The sequence below is a fragment of the Camelina sativa genome, chromosome 14 (genome assembly GCF_030686135.1).
Source record: "Camelina sativa cultivar CO46 ecotype springtype chromosome 14, ASM3068613v1".
Lineage (NCBI taxonomy): Eukaryota > Viridiplantae > Streptophyta > Magnoliopsida > Brassicales > Brassicaceae > Camelina > Camelina sativa.
In genome coordinates, this window is record NC_141893.1 from 34,083,283 (window position 1) to 34,107,154 (window position 23,872).

General features: G+C 42.6%; 2 protein-coding genes and 1 non-coding gene across 5 annotated transcripts; 1 reads left to right on the top strand and 2 right to left on the bottom strand.

The window, feature by feature from the left end:
- Positions 1–1,212: 1,212 nt before the first annotated feature.
- On the bottom strand, positions 1,213–16,527 carry LOC147929001 (uncharacterized). Its single transcript, XM_087483171.1, has 2 exons — positions 16,252–16,527; positions 1,213–4,961 (listed from the first exon to the last, which is right to left on the bottom strand). Exon 2 carries the CDS (start codon positions 4,955–4,957, stop codon positions 3,920–3,922), a length of 1,038 nt encoding a protein of 345 aa, XP_087339297.1. The 5' UTR covers positions 4,958–4,961; positions 16,252–16,527; the 3' UTR covers positions 1,213–3,919.
- LOC147929002 (small nucleolar RNA R71) lies at positions 4,266–4,372 on the top strand. The gene has a single exon (XR_015581135.1). It is a non-coding gene; the product is annotated as a small nucleolar RNA R71 (small nucleolar RNA).
- Positions 16,528–17,308: 781 nt separating the features above from the next.
- On the bottom strand, positions 17,309–23,870 carry LOC104744200 (putative LRR receptor-like serine/threonine-protein kinase At1g56140). Of its 3 annotated transcripts, none has more exons than XR_015579489.1 (24): positions 23,375–23,870; positions 22,936–23,122; positions 22,696–22,767; positions 22,471–22,542; positions 22,297–22,368; positions 22,120–22,191; positions 21,893–21,964; positions 21,701–21,772; positions 21,487–21,558; positions 21,330–21,401; positions 21,166–21,237; positions 20,900–20,971; positions 20,747–20,812; positions 20,477–20,542; positions 20,342–20,383; positions 20,171–20,232; positions 19,700–20,082; positions 19,411–19,609; positions 19,163–19,296; positions 18,918–19,036; positions 18,605–18,815; positions 18,286–18,517; positions 18,050–18,200; positions 17,309–17,920 (listed from the first exon to the last, which is right to left on the bottom strand). XR_015579489.1 is itself a non-coding variant. In XM_087483379.1 (24 exons), the coding sequence occupies exons 1-24, from the start codon at positions 23,493–23,495 to the stop codon at positions 17,555–17,557; spliced, it is 3,084 nt and encodes a 1,027-aa protein (XP_087339505.1). In that variant the 5' UTR covers positions 23,496–23,870; the 3' UTR covers positions 17,309–17,554. The 3 variants fall into 3 exon arrangements, 2 of the variants coding, with proteins under 2 accessions (XP_087339505.1, XP_087339506.1); XM_087483379.1 differs by having other exon boundaries at positions 19,163–19,321; XM_087483380.1 differs by having other exon boundaries at positions 19,163–19,321; positions 22,287–22,368.
- Positions 23,871–23,872: the final 2 nt, after the last annotated feature.

Here is a 23,872-nt window from a genome sequence, read left to right on the forward strand (position 1 = left end):
CCTAGAAGAATTAAACCTATGATCATAAACTAGGTAGCTAATCTAGTTTAAGCGTTAAGAACAACAATAGATGAAGAACAAAATAGATCAACCCCAAATCTAACAACCTATGTATAGAAAATCATAATTCCCCTTTGAAACCTGAAACCCAATAGAGAAACTACTCAGACATGGAGAAACAGAAACAACAAATCAAAGATGAAGAAAACATAATTGAATTGCAAAAGAATAGAAAATAAGGTTTAGAAATCTTCTCCAAAGTGTCAAGAATGATTAGAGATCTTCTCCCTTTGCTCTCAATACAAAATAGTCTCAGAAAAATAAAGCTTATGTCTCTGGAGGCCGTGCCTCTAACTTAAATATCAAAATAAAACCCTAAAAGTCGGTTTAAAACAAAAAAAGGAAAAGTTGCGTCGGGCACGGGATCGGTCAATCCGAATGTGGATCAGCCGATCCAGGATGCTTTTTCTGTGTTCGCTCCATCTGCTTGCTAGTGCGATCAGTCTTCACCAAAATGGCTCCAGATGCTTGTCTTCATCCCCAAAACACTCAGTTTCCTTCCAAAGTAGCCTAGAACCTGTACAGACTCACAAAAGACTAAAAAGACTCTAAAAGCACACTTGGACTCAATAAAAGACTCAAAACAAATACCAAAACTATGGGTAAAATCCTATAAAATACAGACACATCAATTCTCCCGGACTTGAATCTTTGCTTGTCCTCAAGCAAGAACAGACAAAAACTCAAGATCAGTGAAAAGGTTTGAAAGTGGAAACTCACATATTCTTGGGAACCTCTTCTTTGCACTCTTCATCACATCAAATCAAGAACTACTTTCTGTACTCTGCCCATGATTAGGATCAACACTCCCTACTCTGAACTCCACAACCTTAAAGAACCTTTAGCATTCCCATTGTTGTCTCTCTACATCAGATTAGTAAAAAGGTGCGGTCTTACCATGGGAGTATCGATCATTGAACTTTTTGACTCCTTCAACCTTTTAATGCCCAAGACTTCCTTCATATGCTCCCTTTCCTCTCTCTTTTCTCACTTCCAAAGGATTGATTTTTCCCTAATTTTCTAGGGTATCGTTGTATTTTTTTTTATCAATCCTTTGCTCTTTTCGTTGGACAGGTTTCCATGAATTCCGAAGGATGCACGGGTTTACGCACAACCCTCGGTTCACTTCTTTATTACCTATATCCTCTTCTTCTTCTTCTTTTCGTTTTTTTTCTTTTTTTTTTATGAGTAATGAAGGGAAGAGTGAGGGGAAGCATACTTTGTGAGGAGATGCATGTCTTGTATCGCTTAAGGGAGGAGTCTTGTTCGATGTATACCAAGTCCCAAGGCAAGAATTTAAATCCGGTTAAGTCCTTTAAAAGCTAGAGACAACGCAGGATCAACTTCTTGTCCTCTTCGGTGAGGGTCTTTTGGGGCGTGTTGAGTCTGCTCATGTTCATTACAAGCTTCATTCCAAATCAGAGGTACAAAAGTAATCATAAGAGTGTTAGTTCAAAGCAAAATATTCCTAGAAATGATCATAGTTTCCCAAATTTTTTTCGTTTTTTTTTTAGACACGACAAACTAACTCAAACAAAAGAAACAACCAAAGAAAACGATATTAGTAACTTGGAGACATCCCTCCCCCGAACTTACTTCACACTGTCCCGGTGTGAAAGGAAAACCAAGAAAACAATGAATCCCACAAAGAAAATAAGAAAAATGAAAAAGAAAAAGAAAGGAAAAGAAACAAAAACCGGTGATCTCGGATCTGGTGTTGGAGTGGTGTTGGCAAGGGTGGGGATCGATTGGTCTCGGAATGGGATCGACCGATCTGAAACATTATTGAACCTGGAGATACCCGCAGCAAACCAACGGGATCGACCAATCTGTAAGGAGGATCGATCGATCCGAAGCTCCTGGAACAAAAAATTTCGCATCTTCTGCGTTTGGAACCTGTTCCTGAAAACACTTAACACTGGACGTGATTTCACCATAATAAATCCTAAAACAAAACCAAAATCCTAAGACAAAATAAAAATTAAAGGTTAAGCTAACACAAACCCCATGGGTTGCCTCCCATAAGCGCTTGTTTAAGGTCTATAGCTTGACCGTGGTTTCAGGTGTCAAGTGATGGGAGGATGAGAACTCATATCAGAACAAGCTCTCCCATTCGTCAGCTTAAGCTCCAGAATTTTTTTCAGCATACCATCCATTGCTTCTTGGCCTTTTTCTTTAAACTCCAGAGTGAGGATGGCTGTAACCTTAGAAAAAGGCCAAGACTTTCCTTTACACTTCACCTTGTATTCAATGGTACCAAGGTTATGTGAAGATCTGGTATTACTCTCTCTATCTTTGGCTTGTCTCTCTTATTAACCTTCTTAGAATTCTTCTTAGAAGAATGAGTGTCTCCATCCAGGACTTCGTTGACCTCATTCTTATCACCATTCTCTCCCTTTGTCGTGATATCCACCTTCTTCTCATGTTCTACAACTAGACAAGAGCCATGTCGTATAGCTTCATTTGCAGTGATTGCCTTGTAGAAGACTTTATCATCAATGTTAGAGAAAGTTATCCTCTTATTAGGCAAGTCAACAACTGCTCCTACTGTTGCTAGGAAAGGTCTCCCAAGAATCAAAGGCATAATAGAACCTTCGCTCATTTCCACAACATGATGTAGCAACCACGCAACTCCCAACTCGAACATCTAAATTACTAATGAGACCATGTGGAGTTGTTGAAACAGCATTTGCAAACTTAAGAGAGACCTTAGAAGCCTTCATATCATCAATCCCCAACCTCTCTACAACAGCCTTAGACATTACGTTTACACTGGATCCAATGTCACAAAGGGAATCCTCAAAGTTTACTCCTAAGATGGAGCATGGAACAACAAATTTTCCTGGATCTTCTAATTTGGGTAGTCTTTTCAAAACTGGAGCATGAATGTTCTTCTTCTCTAGAGCCAAAAACGCCTTAACCTCCACCAAATCTTTTTCTTCAACCACAACATCATTGTAAACCTTCTTAAACAAAGAGATATGCTTTACTGCCTCTGTAAAGGGAATGTCAACTGTGAACTCACTCATAACTTCTTTGTACCGATCATACTTCTTTCATCCAGAGGTTTCTTCACATGTCTTCTTGGAAAAGGGATTTGTGGCCTATAGGGCTTTGGTTCCACAAGAATTGATTTCTTGGTATCTGCATCGGGAACAACTGAGCTGGGTTTTCCCATACCTGCAACAGGAACTGACTGGTCTGGACGTGGAGCGGTCGATCTGGGACTTTTTGAAACTGGCTCTGCATCATTGACGGGATCGATCGATCTGTAAGGGGGACTAGTCGATCCAACTGCTCTGGAGATCAGACTCGAATTATCAAAATGGATGGGACCGGCCAGTCTAGGCTCAGGACTGATCGATCCTGTCTCTGCGGAAACCAAACAAGAGTTGATCACAGCACAACTCTGCCCATCTTCGATTCCACCATGGAGTGTTATAGCATTGCATGACTCTTTGTTCTTAGAGCTAGAAGAAATAACAGAGACTCTCTTATCAATGGAATGAACACGTGAACTCAACCTCTCAAATTTCCCATTCAAATCATTGTACATGCTATCAATCTTGACATTAATCTCAGCAGAACTTTTCTTATGGCCCTCCAACAGTGCTTGCATCATCAATTCAAGTTTGTTATCTTGTGGATCTGCAGATGGTGCGTGGTATCCTTGGACGTTTGAGCTATTAAATCCAGCACCTTTGTTCTGAAATCCTTGCGGGAAATTACCTTGTTGATTATGTGGAGGATACACTTGATCCTGAGAATTCTCAACGTTGGTGCTTCTGTAGGAGAGATTAGGATGATTTCTATAATTCTGATTAAACCCATGATTCGGATAGTTCCCTTGTCCTCCTACTTAGTTCAGCTCCTCAGTCCTCTCAAAACCTGAATTTACTCCAACTTGCTGATACGCACCCGTCTGCCCGTCGCACATGTTGACAGCTTGCTGATATCTCTTCAAAAGAAGGTCTACCTTGGCAGTGAGACTCTTAATAACATCTGTATTCACGGAGCTAATAATACGCACAGAACGATCATACTCATAGCTATGATTGCTGTTACTCGCTGCAAGGTTTTCGATCAAGAGGTTTGCTTCAGCGGCTGTGTTAGTAGAAAAATCTCCTCTGCTGGCGGTATCGAGTGCCATCTGGTACTTCTGGTCAATTCCTCCATAGAAGATGTTCATAAGATTCTCTTGTGAAAAGCCATGATGAGGACAATCCCTCATATACTCCTTGAATCTCTCCCACGCTTCACAAAAAGACTCCGTACCACCTTGTGAGAAGGTAGTGATCTTGCTCCTTAACATAGCTGATCGTGACTTAGTGTAGAAGTGGTTCAGAAACTGTGCTCTACACTGTGCCCAAGTGGTAAGTGATCCTCGGTCCAAGAGATTTAGCCATCTCAAAGCCTTATCTCGTAAAGAGAATTGGAACAAAGTCAACATGAGATAATCATATGGAACTCCATTAGACCTTGTCGTACTAGCCAATCTCTCAAAAGCTTCAATATGGTCCAGAGGGCTCTCTGATGCTAATCCATTAAATACATGATTTTGGACCAAATTGACCAGGCTATGCTTGATCTCATAATCTTGTCTCGCAGGAGCTGGTGGTTGAATCGCAGATCGATTCGCAAATAGCCTGTTGTGAGCTTCTTCATCCCTCAAGGTGGTTTGCCTTGCTGGCGGATTCGGTGCAGCTCGCTCTTGCTGGTCCTGCCTCTGCTGCTGTTGGACAATAGCTGCTGGCGGATTCGGTTGACGAACCTCTTCATTGTCTTTGGCCATCTTATCGGAATTGGCTCTCGCTTTTTGGTGCTCTCGTTCCAGTCGTGCTAGCTCTTCGTTTAGCAGATTACGCAAATCAGTAGGCTTGTGGCTTCTTGTTTGCATGAACCTGAAACACAAGAGAAAGAACACAAGAACTAATTAGTAAATAAAAATAAAATAAATCTTAGACTAAATTTAAATCTAGAATCTCAAAGGTAACGTTTTGGTCCCCGGCAACGGCGCCAAATTGATCTAGAGTTAAATCAATAACCCAAAGCACACTCAACCACGATCAAGTGGTGTCGTCGTAGCACTTTAGGGTCGAATCCACAAAGACCAAACAATTGCACTATGAAATTATGTAGATCGAATATAGCTAAGACAGAAAAAAGGAAATTTGTGTTTCAAGTAACTAATCAAAAACAGAAAGTAAATAAGTTGTTTTAAATTCAAAAAGGAAATATTGGGTGCAGGGAATCTATGGGGATATAATTCTCGGACTAAGGTGGAAGATGGGGATGCATTAAACACCATTCTAGAATTCAAATCACGGTTGTAAAGCTAACCTACTTTCGCAGCGTTAGCTATCTATGCAATGAATTCACTAAACCCTAAACCGTCGTTTGGACCTAGCAAACCAAGCAAGCAATAAAGGTTCAAGTTTGATCTGTTCACAAGGTGCCTCAACTTCAACTTTCGTTGGCTAAGGATCACCTTGCTCACCTATGTTCTTTCAAGCAATTCAACAACACTTTTGATGCCTAGATGAATTAAACCTATGATCATAAATTAGGTAGCTAATCTAGTTTAAGCGTTAATAACAACAATAGATGAAGAACAACATAGATCAACCCCAAATCTAACAACCTATGTATAGAAAATCATAATTCCCCTTTGAAACCCGAAACCCAATGGAGAAACTACTCAGACATGGAGAAATAGAAACAGCAAATCAAAGATGAAGAAAACATAATTGAATTGCAAAAGAATAGAAAATAGGGTTTAGAAATCTTCTCCAAAGTGTCAAGAAGGATTAGAGATCTTCTCCCTTTGCTCTCAATAAAAAATAGTCTCAGAAAAATAAAGCTTATGTCTCCGGAGGCCGTGCCTCTAACTTAAATATCAAAATAAAACCCTAAAAGTCGGTTTAAAACAAAAAAAGGAAAAGTTGTGTCGGGCACGGGATCGGTCAATCCGAATGTGGATCAGCCGATCCAGGATGCTTTTTCTGTGTTCGCTCCATCTGCTTGCTAGTGCGATCAGTCTTCACCAAAATGGCTCCAGATGCTTGTCTTCATCCCCAAAACACTCAGTTTCCTTCCAAAGTAGCCTAGAACCTGTACAGACTCACAAAAGACTAAAAAGACTCTAAAAGCACACTTGGACTCAATAAAAGACTCAAAACAAATACCAAAACTATGGATAAAATCCTATAAAATACAGACACATCATTATGATGAAGAACAAAAAATCTCACGCCGACCTCTATGCCTTAACACAGGAACGCCAAGAATCGCTTCGGTCATTCAGGACGATTCAAGGAAGTCATCGTCAACGTTTCAATCCCAGACGATGCGGCTTTCGTTGCACTTAATAACACCCTATGGTATGAATCTTGGTTCAAGGAAGAGCTGTCCTTGTCACACGTAGAAACCATAGCCGACGCGTTGTGCCGAGCAGCTAAACATATTGAGCTCGAAAAAGAAAAGGCTATCAACGCTAAGAAGCATGCAGCGGCAAAGAGTACCATGATCAAAGAACCAACGGTTGTAGCTCCAAAAATTGAGCACGTCAAGCCCCGATAGCATTTCGCCCGAAATCAAGATCGGACTCGTCGGACCTTCGCGATCGGCAAAGATGCACAACATAAAAAGCCATGGAACGTATACGTCCAAAGAGAAGGAGGGGAAAGCAGCGCGACCCAATATTGTGATTCCCATCAAAGTTCCACTCATGCAACCGAGGAGTGCAGCTACCTCCAAACAATCTTGATGGAACGATACAAAAAGGGCGCAATAGTCGTCGAGTCTGACAGAAGCAAGGCATCCCGACCCGGGAGAAGCGATACTAAGCGAGGGGAAACTGTTGCCCGAAAATTCAAAAGTAAGGATTCTAGGATTCTCGACGACCAAAGTGGGGACAAACTGGAGATGACGGACGACGTCGCCCAAGAGAAGTGACCACACACAGATCGTAAGCTCGAGCAACACCCACCGGAACCAAGGCGACAGATAAATATGATTATGGGAGGATTAGCAGGATGTAGTGACTCGGTCAGGTCGATTAGGGACTACACCAAGAAAGTCGAGATGAAGAAGTCCTGGCCATCAAGAATTGATTCCCCCAACACACTGATATCCTTCGATAGAAGCGACCTAGAGGGGTTAGATCTACCACACAACGACCCATTGGTCGTCGAGCTTCTCATAAGCGAAAGCCAAGTCACAAGAATCTTGATCGATACCGAAAGTTCGGTAAATGTGATATTCAGGAATGTCCTGGCGCAAATGGAAGTAAGTGAGAGCGACATCATGCCAGAATGCCACTCGCTAACAGGGTTCGATGGAGACTTCCTTATGTCAATCGACACCATAGATCTGCCGATCTTTACTGGGGGAACGACTCGCTATTTTTGATTCGCCGTGATTGACAAGCCAACCATTTACAACGTCATCCTGGAAACCCTGTGGCTCCATAAGATGTACGCAGTCCCTTCGACGTACCATCAGTGCATCAAGTTCTCGCCCCTAAAAGGAGTGCACACATTGCGCGGCAACCAGCAAAGCGCGAGAGCGTGTTTTATGATTGAACATAGCAACCAAAGCACCAGGTTGGCGATAATAGCCTATCACCGATTGACTCGCCGACCGACGGAAATCCGACTACCATCCAGTAGGGAGTCGCTGCAACAGAAGAAGTAGTAATCGACGAGTCCGACACAAAGAAGCGTGTGACTATCGGTACGGAGATAACCCCAACCATGCGCGACGAGCTAATGCAGCAACATTCGCGTGGTCAATGGAGGACATGAAAGGTATCGACCCCATAGTCACAACACATGAGCTCAATGCCGACCCAACTCACAAACCCGTCAAGCAAAAGAGGAGAAAGCTGGGACCAGAACGATCACAGGTGGTCAAAGACGAAGTGGAAAAGCTACTCGGGGCTGGTTCAATTATCGAAGTAAAATACTCAGAATGGCTGGCTAACCCAGTGGTCGTGAAGAAGAAGAACGGCAAGTGGAGGATTTGCGTCGACTTCACCGACCTGACCAAAGCTTTTCCAAAGGACAGTATTCCACTACCAAGAATCGATCAGCTCGTCGAAGCGACTGTCGGCAACGAACTCTTGACATTTATGGACGCATTCTCGGGGTACAACCAAATCCTCATGCATAAGGAAGATCGGGAAAAAACTTCATTTATCACCGATCGCAGAATTTATTGTTACAAGGTTATTCCCTTTGGTTTGAAGAATGCTGGGGCGACCTACCAACGACTAGTCAACAAGATGTTTGCCGAACAGCTCGGCAAAACCATGGAGGTGTACATAGACGACATGCTCGTCAAGTCAATAAAAGCCAGTGAGCACATCACTCATCTCCGACAATGTTTCGACACTCTGAACAAGTACGACATGAAGCTGAACCCGGCGAAATGCAACTTTGAAGTTAAGTCCGGAGAATTTCTCGGCTACCTAGTGACTCGACGAGGCATTGAGGCAAATCCGAAACTAATCAAAGCAATAATCGACTTACCCTCACCACCAAACGCGAAGGAGGTACAGCAACAAACCGGTCGGATAGCCGCCTTGAATCGATTCATTTCTAGGTCGACCGACAAATGTCTCCCGTTCTACAGACTCCTCAAGACTAAAGAGAAATTTGAGTGGAACGAGGCCTGCCGCGAAGCTTTTGCAAAACTAAAAGTGAATTCGAGCTTTCTGTGATTCCCAGCGGCGAGTACGATACTAAAAGCAAACCAGTGGCAGCTTACCTCGATGGCGTCAGAATCCTTTCCAAGCGTTTCGACGAGTTTGAACTGATTAAAATTCCAAGGGGAAATAATGCTCCATCTGATGCCCTGGCAGCGCTTGCCTTGACTTCAGATCCCGATCTCCGACGCGTTATCCCAGTCGAAAGCATCGATGTGCCGAGTATTAGAGAAGCTCAAGCGGTGACCTGTCTCGCACTTCATCAGCCGAATGATATCAGAACCACATGGAAGGCTGCAACCCCAAGGATAAAATTCGAACCTCCTTGTGATGATGACAAGCCAAATTGGCGAGTTGAGATTCGTGCTTATTTGGCAGACGGCGACGTACCAATAGATAAATGGGCAAAGCAACGGCTGAAAGCAAAGGCTGCCCACTACACATTGATGAAATAACACTTACTCCGGTGGACCGCATCAGGAGGGAGCTGGAGGAAACCACTCGGGTGGGCGAGCTTTGGCACTGCGTATTAAGAAGTACGGCCATTACTGGCCGACTATGATATCTGATTGCGAGAAGTTCGTTGCCAAGTGCGAGAGGTACCAACGTCACGCGCCCATCATCCATCAACAACCCAAACTGCTCTGAGCCGGGGTAGCCCCATACCTGTTCATGCGATGGCGATGGACATAATTGTCCCACTGCCCACGTCAAGACAGAAGCGTTACATCCTTGTCCTAACCGATTACTTTACGAAGTGGGTAGAAGCCGAGTCTTACGCCAATATCAAGGCTAAGGACGTCCAGCTATTCGTATGGAAATTCATCATTTGCCGACACGGGCTGCCATACGAGATAGTTACCGACAACGGCTCACAGTTCATCTCCCTTCAGTTCGAAGATTTTTGCGCTAGATGGCGGATCAAACTACGAAAGTCAACCCCGAGGTACCCACAAGGAAACGGGCAGGCCGAAGCAACAAACAAAACCATACTCGATGGCCTAAAGAAAAGGATGGATTCCAAGAAGGGTGCTTGGGCCGACGAGCTCGATGGGGTACTCTGGTCCTACCGGACGACCCCACGGCAAGCCACAGGACAAACCCCGTTTTCCCTAGCATACGGGATGGAAGCTATGGCCCTCGCCAAGGTCGGCAGTTCTAGCCTTCACCGAAAAATGCTCGTCCAAGACACCGCGCTCAACAGTCAGATGCTCATTGATAGACTCGACGAGTTAGAAGCGGAACACGACAGAGCGCTCATGCGAATTCAGAACATCCAACTCGTCGCGGCAAAGTACTACAACAAGAAAGTCCATAATCGACACTTCGATGAGGGGGACCTCGTCCTGCGAAAAGTTTTCAAAAACACCGCCGAGCCAAACGCCAAAAAAATGGGAGTTAATTGGGTAGGACCATCCCAAGTATCAAAGGTCGTCCATCCAGGCGTGTACGAGCTACTTACAATGAGCGGCGAGCCAGTTCCACGATTTTGGAACTCAATGCACTTAAATCTTTTTTATTATTAAAATAAATAAAAAAAAAAGACGACCTAGTAGTCCGTAGACTGTTCCTTTAATATGTAATCTGAACTACGAGTGGCTTGATCCCTTCTGATCGAAGGGTACGTAGGCAGTCCTATTCACGAGACGTAGTCGTCAATAATAAAATATTTCATCTTCAATTTTTGGAGTATTTGTGATTTACCTGTCACCTTGGCCCGATGACAGTCCGACGTTCCGACGTAGCAATTTAAGCCGAGTTGCAACTCGCAAAACGAATAAGCCGACCATCACGCGTCGCATCTTAGACCAGAGCAATAAGCCGAGAAGCAACTCGCTACTCTTAGGGGAAAATGGGAAGCCGACCTCATACATCATACCCGTATTCATGAGTCAACGAAACCGGATCATGAGTCGTTGATCCTTCTAAAGCTGTGTCGCAACTCGCAGAATTCCTAGAAGGAAAAACAAGTAAGCCAACCATCGTGCTTCGCACTTTTAATGATGAAAATCGAACGACCAAATATGATAAGCCAAATTAAAACTCAAAGCAAGATCAATCCATAAGTTCGACAATAGTTTATAAGGGGAGCCGACCCCATACGACGACAAAAGGAAAAACAACGAGAAGTAGACTGGTGCCACAAGGAGAATAAATTCACCCTTCGATCCCCAGGTCGACATTGGAGGGTTCGTCAAACTCCAGCTCACCGAGCTTCACTTGCCACCACTGGTACTCCCTCTGCAGCTCTTCCAGCGTGTTCATCGGGACGTCCGCACCCCTGCCAACCATCTTCTCGAGATATGAGCAGATTCCTTCAGCACGGCTACTCTCACAAAAAACATGGTTGTACTCTCCAACTGCTTGATGTACCCACACAATATGTCAACAAGGAGTTCGGCACGCGTCGAGCACCGCATGATCTTCGAAAGGCCTTCTACCGATAGGTTCGAGATGGGGAACCTCCGCTCCTCTAACAATCAGTCCCATCTTCACTTCAGAATGAAGAATCCTTCATCGATCATAGTCTCATCGATCAGCCCGAACATACGGCGCGTAGCTATAATGTAGGCTCTCAGCCTCTGGATCCGAGCACGATAATACTCGGTCTCAAAATGGGTTACATTGTCTGATCTCACGGCGAGCCGCTCTCGCGCCCTCCTCAGCCACGCTGACCTTGTCGTCACAGGCATGACGACAGCCAAACCTACCTGAAGAAAAAACCAACAAAAGAAAGGGGCAACTAGTGGAAAGTAAAGTTTATAGGGAGAAGCACGAAAGTTCCCAAGGAAAAGCGACCAATCGATGGGCCTCGAGAACCATGCCCACTGAATGGTCGAAATAAGGCGTAAAGTCAAGATATATAATAGGAAGGATTAAAAGTTCAAGTAATGATGCAAGGTCCAAAAAGAAAATAAGGAAAATATAGGGAGCCGACCCAAAAACACGGCAAGCTAGTTCAGAACAAAAGCAAATCTACGAAACAAGGCCAGTGACCGGAGATTCACGCCCGAGAGTCGCAGGAGTGCCGTCTTCGCTCTCCGCCCTCGTCAATTTGAACACCCTCACTCTCCGACTCGTCAGCATCGGCCTCGTTTTTCTGCTCTTCTGTGTTCCCACTCTCTCGGGACCTAACCCACTTAGGAATCGGGGGAAGCGGCTCGGCAAAAACCAAAGAGATGTCAAAGTCGGCGCCAGAGATATTAGGAACGTCGATCCTTTCAACCTCGGCCTTCAGTTGGGACATCACAACATTGACCTTCTCCTGAACTTCATCCGCGAGAAGAGAAATCTGACTGTTAGCGAAAAGGGTCTCAAGCATCTGCACATTCCCGACGGCTTGATTGTACTCCAGAAACTTGTCCCTAGACGCCTCGACTGCTTCAGCGTACTCCTTGTGCTTCTCCAATAGCTTTTGCACACGACCAGACAGTTTTTAATAGGCGTCGATCCTCTCAAAAACGCCGAACTCCTCGCGACGGTCTCTGAGCCTCTTCTTTTCTAAGCTAAGGGTCAGACGAAGCCCGTTGCAGGAAGAATAAGATGCTTTAGGCTTCGAGAGGAGTTCGTCCCTCTGCGAGATTAACTCACGATGGTAATGTTCGAGCTTCGACACCTCGTCACTTAGCCTCTGGTTGGAACGAACGGCCTCTCCAAGCTGAGCCTTGAGACGTCCAATCCTCTCGGAAGGGTCCTGGGGGTTCTGGGTAGAAGCCTCCAAATCACGGATGCAACGTTCATAGTGCAAAGTCATGCGGTTCGTGCGCGCGATAAGCTGCGAGACACGCGAAAGTTAACTAAAGGAAAGAAAAAGAAATGCACTAAGAAGGAAATGAACGAACCTCAAAGACAGTTTGGGCGACATCGGTGACCGTATCCTCTTCCTTCAGTCGTTCAATAGGCGATAAGCGACTAGAGCCAAAATGGATCTTGCGAAACAGCTCGGCACAGGATTGGGAATCGTCTGGGAAGGGACGAGCTGCAGAAGAGTGAGTGAACTCCCAACGGTAATCCGTCGTCTTCTGCTTCTTTGAAGGATCAGGCCGCTCCTGATCCGTACCCTCCTTCCTCTTTTGAGGACCCTTGGTCACCTCTACTTGACAACCAGGAGTCTCCGTAACCTTCTTCCTAGGAGAGAGCGTCTCGACGGCCCCGACGCGTTGAGTCGAAGGAGAAGGATTGGCTTTGGCGGGCTGTCTTCCGTCGTGAATATCTGTCGAGCGACGACCTTGAGGAGTTTGGCCACTACGAGACGAGCCAACATCAGTAGCTACGGTCTCCGGTCGAATGCCCAAACAATTATCTGGACGAGATGGAGGACTCGTCTCAGGTGTTCGGCGATAACGGGCAGATGCATCAGGAATAGTCATGTTCAACTTTCCCATTGTCCTAGCTAAATTAACCGGCAAGCGAGTTAGAGAGAGGATAAAATGTCTAGGTGATCACCGTCAAAAAGAAACTACGCCTTACCTGTCTTCTTCTTCGATGGGGCTCGAGGTTTCCTTGGACGATGCTTTTTGGGCTCGGTACCCGGCCAAACGTAAGGGCAGAAAAGCTTGATCGCGTCTATCTCGGCTTGAAACGAGGCAGAGCACGGTAGAAGACACTGAGGAATGACAACTGGAAAACAAAAGAAAAACACATAAGAATTTGGTAAGCGAGTGGAACGAAGGAAACGATGTAAGAAGAAAGGGTCGGCTACCGGGTGAAGGGTTCCACCCAGAGAACAGAGGGATAGAAGGATCCTTAAGAACCCCCGGGATGATCTCCAGAAAAAAGTAAGAGCGCCCCCAATTATAGGTTTTGCCTTTAGCGCCTTCGACAGGGGGTGGTTTCTTCGACGAGGCTAAGTAATGAATTCCGGGAGTTTTGGATCGATTCGCCGGGTTGAGGGTCATCAATTCCTCGAAATGGTCGCATGTGAGCTTGACACATGCTGCCTCGGCCATAATAGAAAGGCCCACTGCATTGCGGAAGGTTGCTGGAGAAAATTGTGAGATCGCCGCCTTGCGTCTGGAGAAATACGTCATCAAGAAGGCGGGGAGAGGAAAGGTAAGCCCGCACTCGGTAAGGAACTTCTCCGAGAGACAGATAATCCCAGGAGGAACATCCCAAGGGCGTTGATGCGTAGCCGGAATCCGAACATTTGGCCGGGTGCTCAACTTCCCAAGTTGAACAGCCTTGACAGCCGCCTCCAATTTCAAGGTGGAGCAGCAAACGTAAGAGAACATATTTGAACTCACGGGGAGCCTTATCCGAGCCCAGAGAAAACCCCTCGTTGAAAGAAGGTTTGTCGACCAGAGAGGACACCTTGCAAGGGAGACCTGATGAACTGGGAACCGCAGAGTCAGAAAATAAGCGGCGCTGAAGGACGGCGAGCTTGGCAGCATCGGAATCCGTAGAATCGGAGGAGGATCGCCCGGGGGAAGGAGGTCGAACCTTGCGACAAGTGGATTTCCCCGAATCTCCGGAGTTGGAAGGAATAACTTCCCGGAGATGGCTTGCGGCGGAGGGATTGATCGATACGGAAGAAGACATAGAGGATGGAAATTGAAAACAAGGAAATAATTGTGTAAGAGAGGAGGAGAGTCGTACCTTATAGCGGAGGAGAGGCAGAAGTGGAAAATTGTTTAGAGAAGGCAAGTATTTATAGGTGTAGGAAGGGTTTAAGCAGTCATCATTATGGACGCGAAGCGTGAAGCGATGTTTGGGGTTCCGAACTTCACGCGCCAGCAAATCCCACACGCGCGATTAGACAGCTACCTCAGAGAATGGGAAACCCACTTGCGACCTTCCATTTTCCAGATCTTTGTCCCTGTAACGACTTTTCGATTTCCCGACCTTTGTCTGGTTTGGGCTTTGGACGAGAGCACCGAAGAATAGTCGAGCTCGTTGTAAACGGAACGCACAAAGTTCTCCGCCAAAGCGACTACGAACTGAATGCGGGGGGGGGGGGGGGGAATACTGTTAAGGGTGGATTCCCCTTCCAACACAAGGCCCAATCCAGGAAGAATCTCCCAAGGCCCAGTTGAGGAAGAATCTCCCAAGGCCCAGTCCAGGAAGAATCTCCCAAGGCCCAAATAAACACTTAAAAGGAGAGAGGGGTATTTCGGCCCTTTTAAGTGACGAACCGACACGGCTTTCTATAAATATGAACATACGACGCTTAGCAAAGGGGAGGAAGAAAAGAAGAGCAGAACGCTACAGAAACCACGAGTAATTAATTAAGCATCTCGTCCAAAACGCGAGTCGACGAGCCACAAGCTCGTCCACCTAAATTTCCTTTCACTCGTTCTATTATCTATCGTTGTAGTCCGAATTATTGTGCCCCGACACCGAGTTATTAAAGAGAGATTTGACATCCTTTTTACCGAGCTATATATATTTAATTGTGACTGATATCAACATCAACAGTCCCGCACAACGTGCAGGTTAGAATTCTAGTATAATATAAAATTAGTCTAATTTTACGATTAATCTAAGATCCGAAGAAATCTATATTATGAAAGATGACCAACTCTCTCCATATGAGTGACACATCAGCAGTGGAGAGAGTGCCACCTGTTTGTCCTCCTTAAAAGCAAACAAACCTAAACTAAAAGGAATATGAAACATCTTTCATGTTTTCTATTCTTTTTTTTTATATCACAAACAATTTCAATATTTAACTAAAGAATTTAGAGAGGTTTAGAATATGTCTCAAGAAAATAGATGCATGGAGTGAATCAAAGAGCCACTTCTTACTCTTGGCGTAAACCATGAACGTATGAACATATGGTTAAAGTGTTACAATTTTGTCAATAGTTTGAAGAGTTGCAGCAGTGATCGTGATATTGGTTAATATTGTAGAGAAATTCATGAAAGTTTGTCCCTAAAAAATTAAATTTTTATATATGAAGAAGAATGGAGTTTTGTTCACTATCAAATGGAAGATAATTAAATAAAATTGTAGAATGTTAGTTTAGAAAAATACAGAGACAAACAGGAAGATAGTTGAATAAATTTATGAATGTTGGTATTTATATTCTAATATTTAGAAGTTGTCAAAAGGAAAATTATATAAACTTCTTATAAAAAAAAAAATTCTAGAGTTTATATTCAAAAAATTGAGGAGCTAACATGAATGTAAAATTTAGTTAACCAAAAACCTATTTGTTACAATATATGCATCCTTATCAACCTTTTATTTGATATATTTTTTTAACGTTTTATACAAGAATTGTAGACTGATTAAATCTCTCAAAACAAAATTGTTCATGCATGTATCTAATCATTCAATTACAAAATAAGAAAATTTATGTGAAGTATTAAAAAAATGAACATCAAATTATATTTTTCAAAATTTCTACAATTTAAGAAAACAAAAATAATCTTTACATGTCTTAAAAAAAATGATAGCAAAATTATTTAAAAAACGGTAAGTCATAACCCCGTGCATAGCGCGGGTATTCATCTAGTATTTTCTAAAAGCTTTAAAGACAGACCTTCGTCGGGATGAGTAATGGCTCCGGTTTGGTTTTGAGATCGAACCACGTGAACCGAACCGGCAATACACAAGTACCACACAATGAGGTGTAGACACGGAGACCTCCGTAGCCTTATCATCGTCGTCTTACACAAAAGTAACAAAAACGCTGCTTCTGCCTTGAATTGTAGAAAGAGTTTATTTGCAGAGGTTTTAGATTTGGTTCCTTTATGATTCACCAAATAAGTCAATAACATAACATTCCTCTGTTCTTCAGTTTAATGATACCGTTGGCAAAACTAGTTAAGAGATGCATTGTGCTAATTTGTACTATTAATCAATTGGTCTTTTAGGGCGATCAAGCTCACGTGCGTGGACCGAGGAGGCCGCCTGCTGTGTCAGCGTTGGCGGCTGCGCTGCGAGTCGTAATTAACTAACGACTAGTAAACATCACCAAAATGAAAAAAAAAAAAAAGAGGATACCCAAAACATTCAATTCAAGAAACACACAATAAAGTAACGTTTATAAGATTTACGTAATTATTTCAACATGGCTCTTGTTTATAAGATTTACGTCAAGTAAAGTTTGGGGGGTTGTTATGCCTAGCCGCCTAGAGACCCTGAAAAGGACTGGGCTGACTTGGTATGGTTCAAAGACTCAACACCAAAACATGCCTTACCACACATGTGAACAACAAACTTAGAGACGCTTCCAAGTTCCAACCAGGTCCAGGCTTGCTTCATCGTGGATGCAGGTAACATCTGATTGTTGTCTCTGTTACTGGTTCCGTGGAGACTAGAAACCACCTTTTCTTGCATTATCCCTTTGCTCAAGTTCTATGGAATTCCACCTTCTTTAGGCTAAGGCTTCCATGCACCTAGCGGTCCTCGTTATTTGTTCCACCTACTGTGTTTGTAAACTGGTCCTCGTTAATTGCATGGACTAAAAGTCAAGAACTCTTCTTTACCTCGAACTCTTCGTTTATTGCTTGTTCACGCTATGGTATGCACCATTTCTCTATTGACTATTTTATAAACATAATACAAAAACCACACGTTTCATGAGTCGTTTGAGCTCGTAGAACCACTCATAAAACTGTTCTTATTATATTAGCACTTACATCATTAGAATTCCAACACTTATATATACACCCATTACACTGTAGTGAGGAAGTGGGCTACTGAAGGGACGGCATTGATTTGGTTAAAGACATAAATAGAGGGCGGCGCATCACAACGATCAAGTCAAATTCAGAAATTTCATTGTTATTTAATCAAAGTGAAATCTAGAGTTTTTCAAAAGTTACAGTGAAGGGTCTTTGTCATCTTCCCTCATTAATTCCAAGCATTGGCTTAGAGTCGTTATTTCCCTCGGATCCAGGCGCCACAAAGCTCGTGAAGGATTCAGAAACGCCCGTGTCTTTAGTTTGAAAGCCGCTGAGAGAAGAGCCTGTGGTGTCATCAAATCTCCAGTCGGTTAGGTAGCCTGGCTTTGACGTGACATCACTGACCTCAACATCTCCTGAAAGCATGGCCACCACTCGTGACATTGGTGGTCTCAAGGCATGAGATGTCTGTGTGCACAGCAGAGCTATGCCAATCATGCGTTTCACTTCTTCCATATTGAATTCAGTCAGCTCATGATCAATAAGTTCAACTTCACGACTTTTCTCGTGTAGATTCCACGCCTGTAAACAAAGGTTACTCAATCAATATAAGAGTTTGCTAAAGGGCACCACCAGATTCACCATTCATGGTCACATATGTTGAAGTTGTTTACATTACCAATATATCACTCAATTAGAACAAGGACGTACCCATTCAAGAAGGTATCTTTTTTCATCCTCCAAGTTCTCATCAGAGTTTGGTCTTCCACTCACTAGCTCAAGAGCCACAACACCAAAGGCATACACATCTATTTTCTCTGTTAGATGTCCACGCATGGCATACTCTGGTGCAAGATATCCACTGCATCGGTACAAAAACAGCACGAAAATGTGTCATAAGAAAACCAAAATTACAGCCTATGTTGTCAGGGTTTTAGGATACATACATCGTCCCAGCTACTCGGGTACTTATATGGGTTTTTTTGTCATCGTATAGTTTCGCAAGCCCAAAATCAGAAACTTTTGGGACCAGTTTAGAATCAAGTAAAATGTTGCTGGCTTTCACATCTCTGTGTACTATGCGAATCCTCGCCTCCTCGTGGAGATAGACTAGACCTCTAGCTACTCCCAGACATATCTCATAACGGGTTGACCAATCAAGATGTAAAGTTTTATCCCCTGCAACATTGAAACCAATTACAACTACATAATGAGTGCAGGTAGTCTGGCAGAAGCATGTATCGATAAACTATGTCCTGTGCGTACCGAATAGAGCCTGATCAAGACTTCCGTTAGGAAGGTATTCATATACAAGCAAACGATGATCTCCTTCATAGCAGCACCCATAAAGCTTTACTAAGTTGCGATGTTGAACTGCAGAGATTGCTACAATTTCTGCAACAAATTGCCCCTTCCCTTGCCGGGATCCCACCGACAATAGCTTCACTGCTACTTCTCTTCCATCATTCAGTTTCCCCTGTGAATGTGTTATTTAAAAAAAAAGGTATTATATCTAATCTTCTTTCCTAGTATCTTGAAGAATATACAGATATTTCATCAATTCCGGTATGGCACTTACCTTATAAACAGGCCCAAATCCCCCCTCTCCAAGCTTGTTTGAAGAATCGAAATCCTGCGTTGCACTTTTAAGTTCCGAGTAAGTGAAGGTGAAAGGCTTTACGTCCATGCTAAGTATCTCTGCAAGAAAAACCGTCGGTTCTAAGAAATCAACCAATTCGAAAGAAGATATTCAAGTTTAAGATTAATTAGAGGACCCATAGTCTGCGGCTCAAGGGATTGTTTATGTTCCTATTACATCTATACCTTCATCATCTGTGTACCGTTTTCTTCTTTTTCGAATAATGAAGATAGCTACACCTGCAAAGATGCTCAAAAGTCCAACGCCAACAATGACACCCACAATAATACCAGTCGTGTTCTTTCCCCGTGATGGTGGCCTATTACCAACAGTTGGTGTGAAATCTGAACATGAATATGTAACACTTAGGCACTAACTAGCATCTGAAGATAGTGAAAATCAGGATGGAGAAAGAATTCTCCCTTTGCGTTACCTGGTGTTGCACTGACGGCTGATATTAATGGTCCATAAGCCCCTTGGATAGGAATACAACATGTTCCTTTCCCAGCCCAGAAAAGATGAATTTCGAGGTGATTTTCTGATACATTTGCCTTATATACTTTCTGAATTGCTCGAACAGTAGAGTCACCAGCTGTTTTACGTACATCAAAATCCTTTTCAACAAGTCTTCCCTGGAAAAACGGGAATATATCTTAGTATTTATCACCAAATATGGAAAAAGATCACTTCTAAAGCGGAAAGCTTGATCAACTAGTGCAGACCTGGACGTAAATGTCAAAACGTCGTCTTCCTAAACCTTTCCAAGTGTTAGAAGTAGAACCTAGAATTTGTATTTCAGCAAACTGAAGTGTTACGGTATAGCCTCCATTTTCTAGCCCCAACCCATAATACCTTAGGGAAGATGCAGAAAGTCTTGCTGACTGAAAAAGCTCTGAGTCCAAAGTGTTGACAAATTGTGATTGCGAAGTAGCTTTGTATATATTACTGCTACTTCCAGCAAAAAGTCCTACACTACTGGCTGCCCATCTCTGACCAGCACTTATGGCAAACGAAGCTGGTCCAAGTTCCTCGTCCTCCCTCTCAAATAGTGCTCCGTTAGTTGACCTTATCTCTGGGCCTCCGCAGTTGATCGAAAAGTCAGAATCTATTTACCAGTCAATAGCAAAAACCTTTTAACAATTTTTTCTTCCAATAGTAGATACAAGCATTGTACATGTGTTTGTTATACTTACAGACTCCTTTGCCTCGATTGCAGGGGAAATTCTTCTGCAGGCAATTAAGTCCTGATAAAACCCTTTTAACAATAAAAAAACAGAAATTTAAGAAAGAAATTACAAGTTGTTTATACACAACGAGAAACATACTAGAATTTCAAGCGTCAGCAAGAACATATTTAAATTCACCTGTTGTCATCTTCCAATGTGAAGTTGTTAGCAATTAGGTTGCTGCACAGATAACATACAGTTTTGTTTATTATTCCCTAGCATATAGTGTTGTCATTTGTGAGACTGAAATTATATAGTGTTTTGTTTACTTACAGTTTTAAGTTTGGTAAGCTGACCCATGAAGGAAGACTTCCAGACAAATCATTATACGACACATCTCTGTAAGTAAAGAAAAACATAGTTAAGATCTACTGAATATGTAATAAATTCCAACTGACTATCTTGGCAAGTCTTCCGTGTCACCAAGACTGGAACCTTATTCGACTAAAATCGGAGTTCAGTAAATATATCAGGAGGATCTCTTAACAATCACTACACAACATTAGGTGATACGTTTGCCTTTTAATGGATTTTGTTACTCACATATAGCTCAAAGACTGGCTCTTTTGAGTGGGCAAGGAACCATTCAACGTGTTGTTTCCCAGAAACCTGATATAAGGACAACAAATATGTTTCAGAAATATCCGGGTAGTTATACATAGATATTCAAAAGAAGCAGAAAACATATCATCTTACAAGTGAGTAAGTCCACTTAAGTTAAAAAGTGAAGCCGGAATTGGTCCATGTAGTTTGTTGAAGCTCAAATCACTAGAAAACAAACAAAATTACACGGTAAAAATTAAACTATTTCTGTTTAGTAATGAATGAGGAAGAATATAAATTATATTATCAGCAGATTAAGATCATGTCGTATTCTTTCCGTGACTTTTGATAATCATCTCACTCTTTTTTGAAAACAGCTTTCAGAGCATTTGAAGAAACACATTGACATATGTACTTACACTTGTTGCAAACTTGAGTATCCTCCAATATTAGATGGTATTGTCCCAGTGAGATTATTGTTCCTCAATACTCTGTGGCATATATCATAAACATTAAATTCAAGGAGGAAGAAACAGTTCAACAGTGCATGAATGGAGTAGAATTTGAATCATGACACCCTTACAATACACTAAGAGATTTCATGTCTTTGATGAATTCAAGAGATGAGCTTCCATTGGATATATCACCAAGCCTCCTACATATAGAATATGAATATATGGAGAAAGGGAAAGATAGAAAAACAGTAAACAATAAAACTTTTGACACAATGCAACACATACAGTTCTGTCAAAGCAGTTAAGTTGGCAAATGACGATGGAATTGGACCACTCAAACCAGTTCCGAGAATTCTCCTGCAGTAAAACATGTGCCAGTCATTGAATCCCAAATTTACAAGGTAATGGAGAATTCTCTACTGAGTAAAATTAATATAAAGGATATAAAAAAGCAAGATCAACGGTCCATTATAACTCTGTAAAAATGAAATCTTCTTACAAGGTAGTAAGGTTGGTCCATTTTCCTATAAAGTCTGGTATCTGACCTGTAACTTCCAGATCAGCAAGCCAACTGATACAACATGAAGATTAAAAATCACCCAATGGCAAGACTAAAATGTAAAGTAATAAATAGATTAAAAACTGTAGAACCCCAACAATAAAGTTCATAGTCGAATTCAATATATCTTACGCTTGTTCCAGGTCCACGAGATTAGCAAATGATAAAGGTATCCTCCCGCTGAGTCCAGAACTATCTATGAATCTGCAATAGATGGAAGAAATCCTTTAAAAATTAACTAAACTGAGAATTTCGTTGTCGGTAATCACTATATGATTTCTGAGGTTAAGGATTTCCTATCAAAATCATAAACAGGAAATAAATACATAAAGACTTGTCGACTTGACAGATACACTCACATTTGCTGAAGTTTTGCACAATTTCCGATCTCATCTGGTATAGAACCGGAAAAGTTATTTGAACTAATACTACTGCAAAAAAAAAACATACATATGTAGAAGGAACCGTCAAAATCTTTCAGAAGCAGTGTGAAGAGACTATCATATATAAACAATGAAGAAGCAACCTGGGCTTACAGCAATCTCAAATCTGTAAGCAAACCAATTTCCTTAGGAACAGGGCCAGACAACGCATTGATCCCAAAAGTCCTACGCGATAAACATTTGAGCGTGAGAGACACGAAATTATTAATTGAAGGCGTTAGAAAAACACCACAAAAAAGAAGACAAAGAAGGTTTCACAGGCTTTACATCCATTGCATTCGAGTCAAATTTCCAATAGCTGGAGGCAGAGAGCCTGTGAGAACATTTTGACCCAAGTTCCTGAAAGAAGGAGAAAACAAAATGTGATTTTGAGGTTCCATTCTCAAGGATTTTGTGCGGCATAATAGCTGAAGCAATGATGTTTCTGAATGTGAATGTTCTTTTTGTAGTTATCCTATATAGAATCAAGTGACAGTGTTGATGAAACCATACAGATTTGTGAGGTATTTCAAAGTCCAGAGCTCTTCAGGTATAGGCCCTACAACTTCCCTCGCAAAAACCTTGCTGTCAAAACAACAAGGAGAAGAATTTGAGACTTGACATAATAAACTGAAGCATAGTGTTACTAACTTCGTTTCACCCAGAGGAAAAAAAGAAGAAGTAAAAAGTCAATCCCCAGTGGGAGAATGTGTCGAACACATGGGGTGCACAAAAAGGGGGAAAGAGGCGTACATGTTGGTGATGCGGCAGATTCTGGAGTTTTCGAAACTGCAGTCGCATTTGATGAGAGGGTTGTAGGCAGGGTTGTTGTCGAGGACAGTATCGTCAATGGCGGCGCCGGAGCAAAGTTCGCCGCTGATGTTCCATTCCCTCGGAGCCCGGATCCTCCAAGCCGCGAAGATGGAGTTCAAAGCTCGCGCTGTAACGGTCCATTATTATTAGCTCTAATTACGTACGAGTAACTAAACAAATGATGATTACATACATAATGTCAATTGATGAAACTAAGTTAACCGGTTAATTTATTAATTGATCATTAAAAAATATACTATTATACTTCTATTTATGTAAAATAAATATGGGTTTTTATCAAAATTAGGATCACAAGATCTAGCTACAGCCTTCAATTCGATCGATTGAGTTTCAAACAAGAAGAAGAAGAAGACAAGACCTTCGTCGGGATGAGTGGTGGCTCCGGTTCGGTTTTGGGCTCGAACCACTAGAACCGAACCGAAATTACACAAGAACAAGACGGTGAGAAATAGACACGGAGACATCCGTAGCCTGAGCATCGTCGCAACCAAAATTTCGACGGCGAAGAGGATGATGTGATGTGAGAGAGAGAGAGAGAGCCGCCAAAACTAGACGGAGGAGTTTCTACTTTGGTTCAAAAAAATGGTGTTGTTTGTGGGGTGTTGGACTTTCAAGAGAGATAATTGCAATTTTGCTCGATTTGAATTTAACTAATGGTCTAACCAACACACTAATCCCTCCTTCACGAGACGAGAGACGGTGTCAGTCACGCGCCTCATCTTTCGAAGGATCAAAGCATGTGGAGTGCACGCGTGTGGAACCGAGGGTGCGCTTCCATGTCAACGGAGATTTTTCAACTATGGCGGCTGCGCTACAAAGTACAAAGTGTGTATGTAAGCAACACCACCCCCTTTGG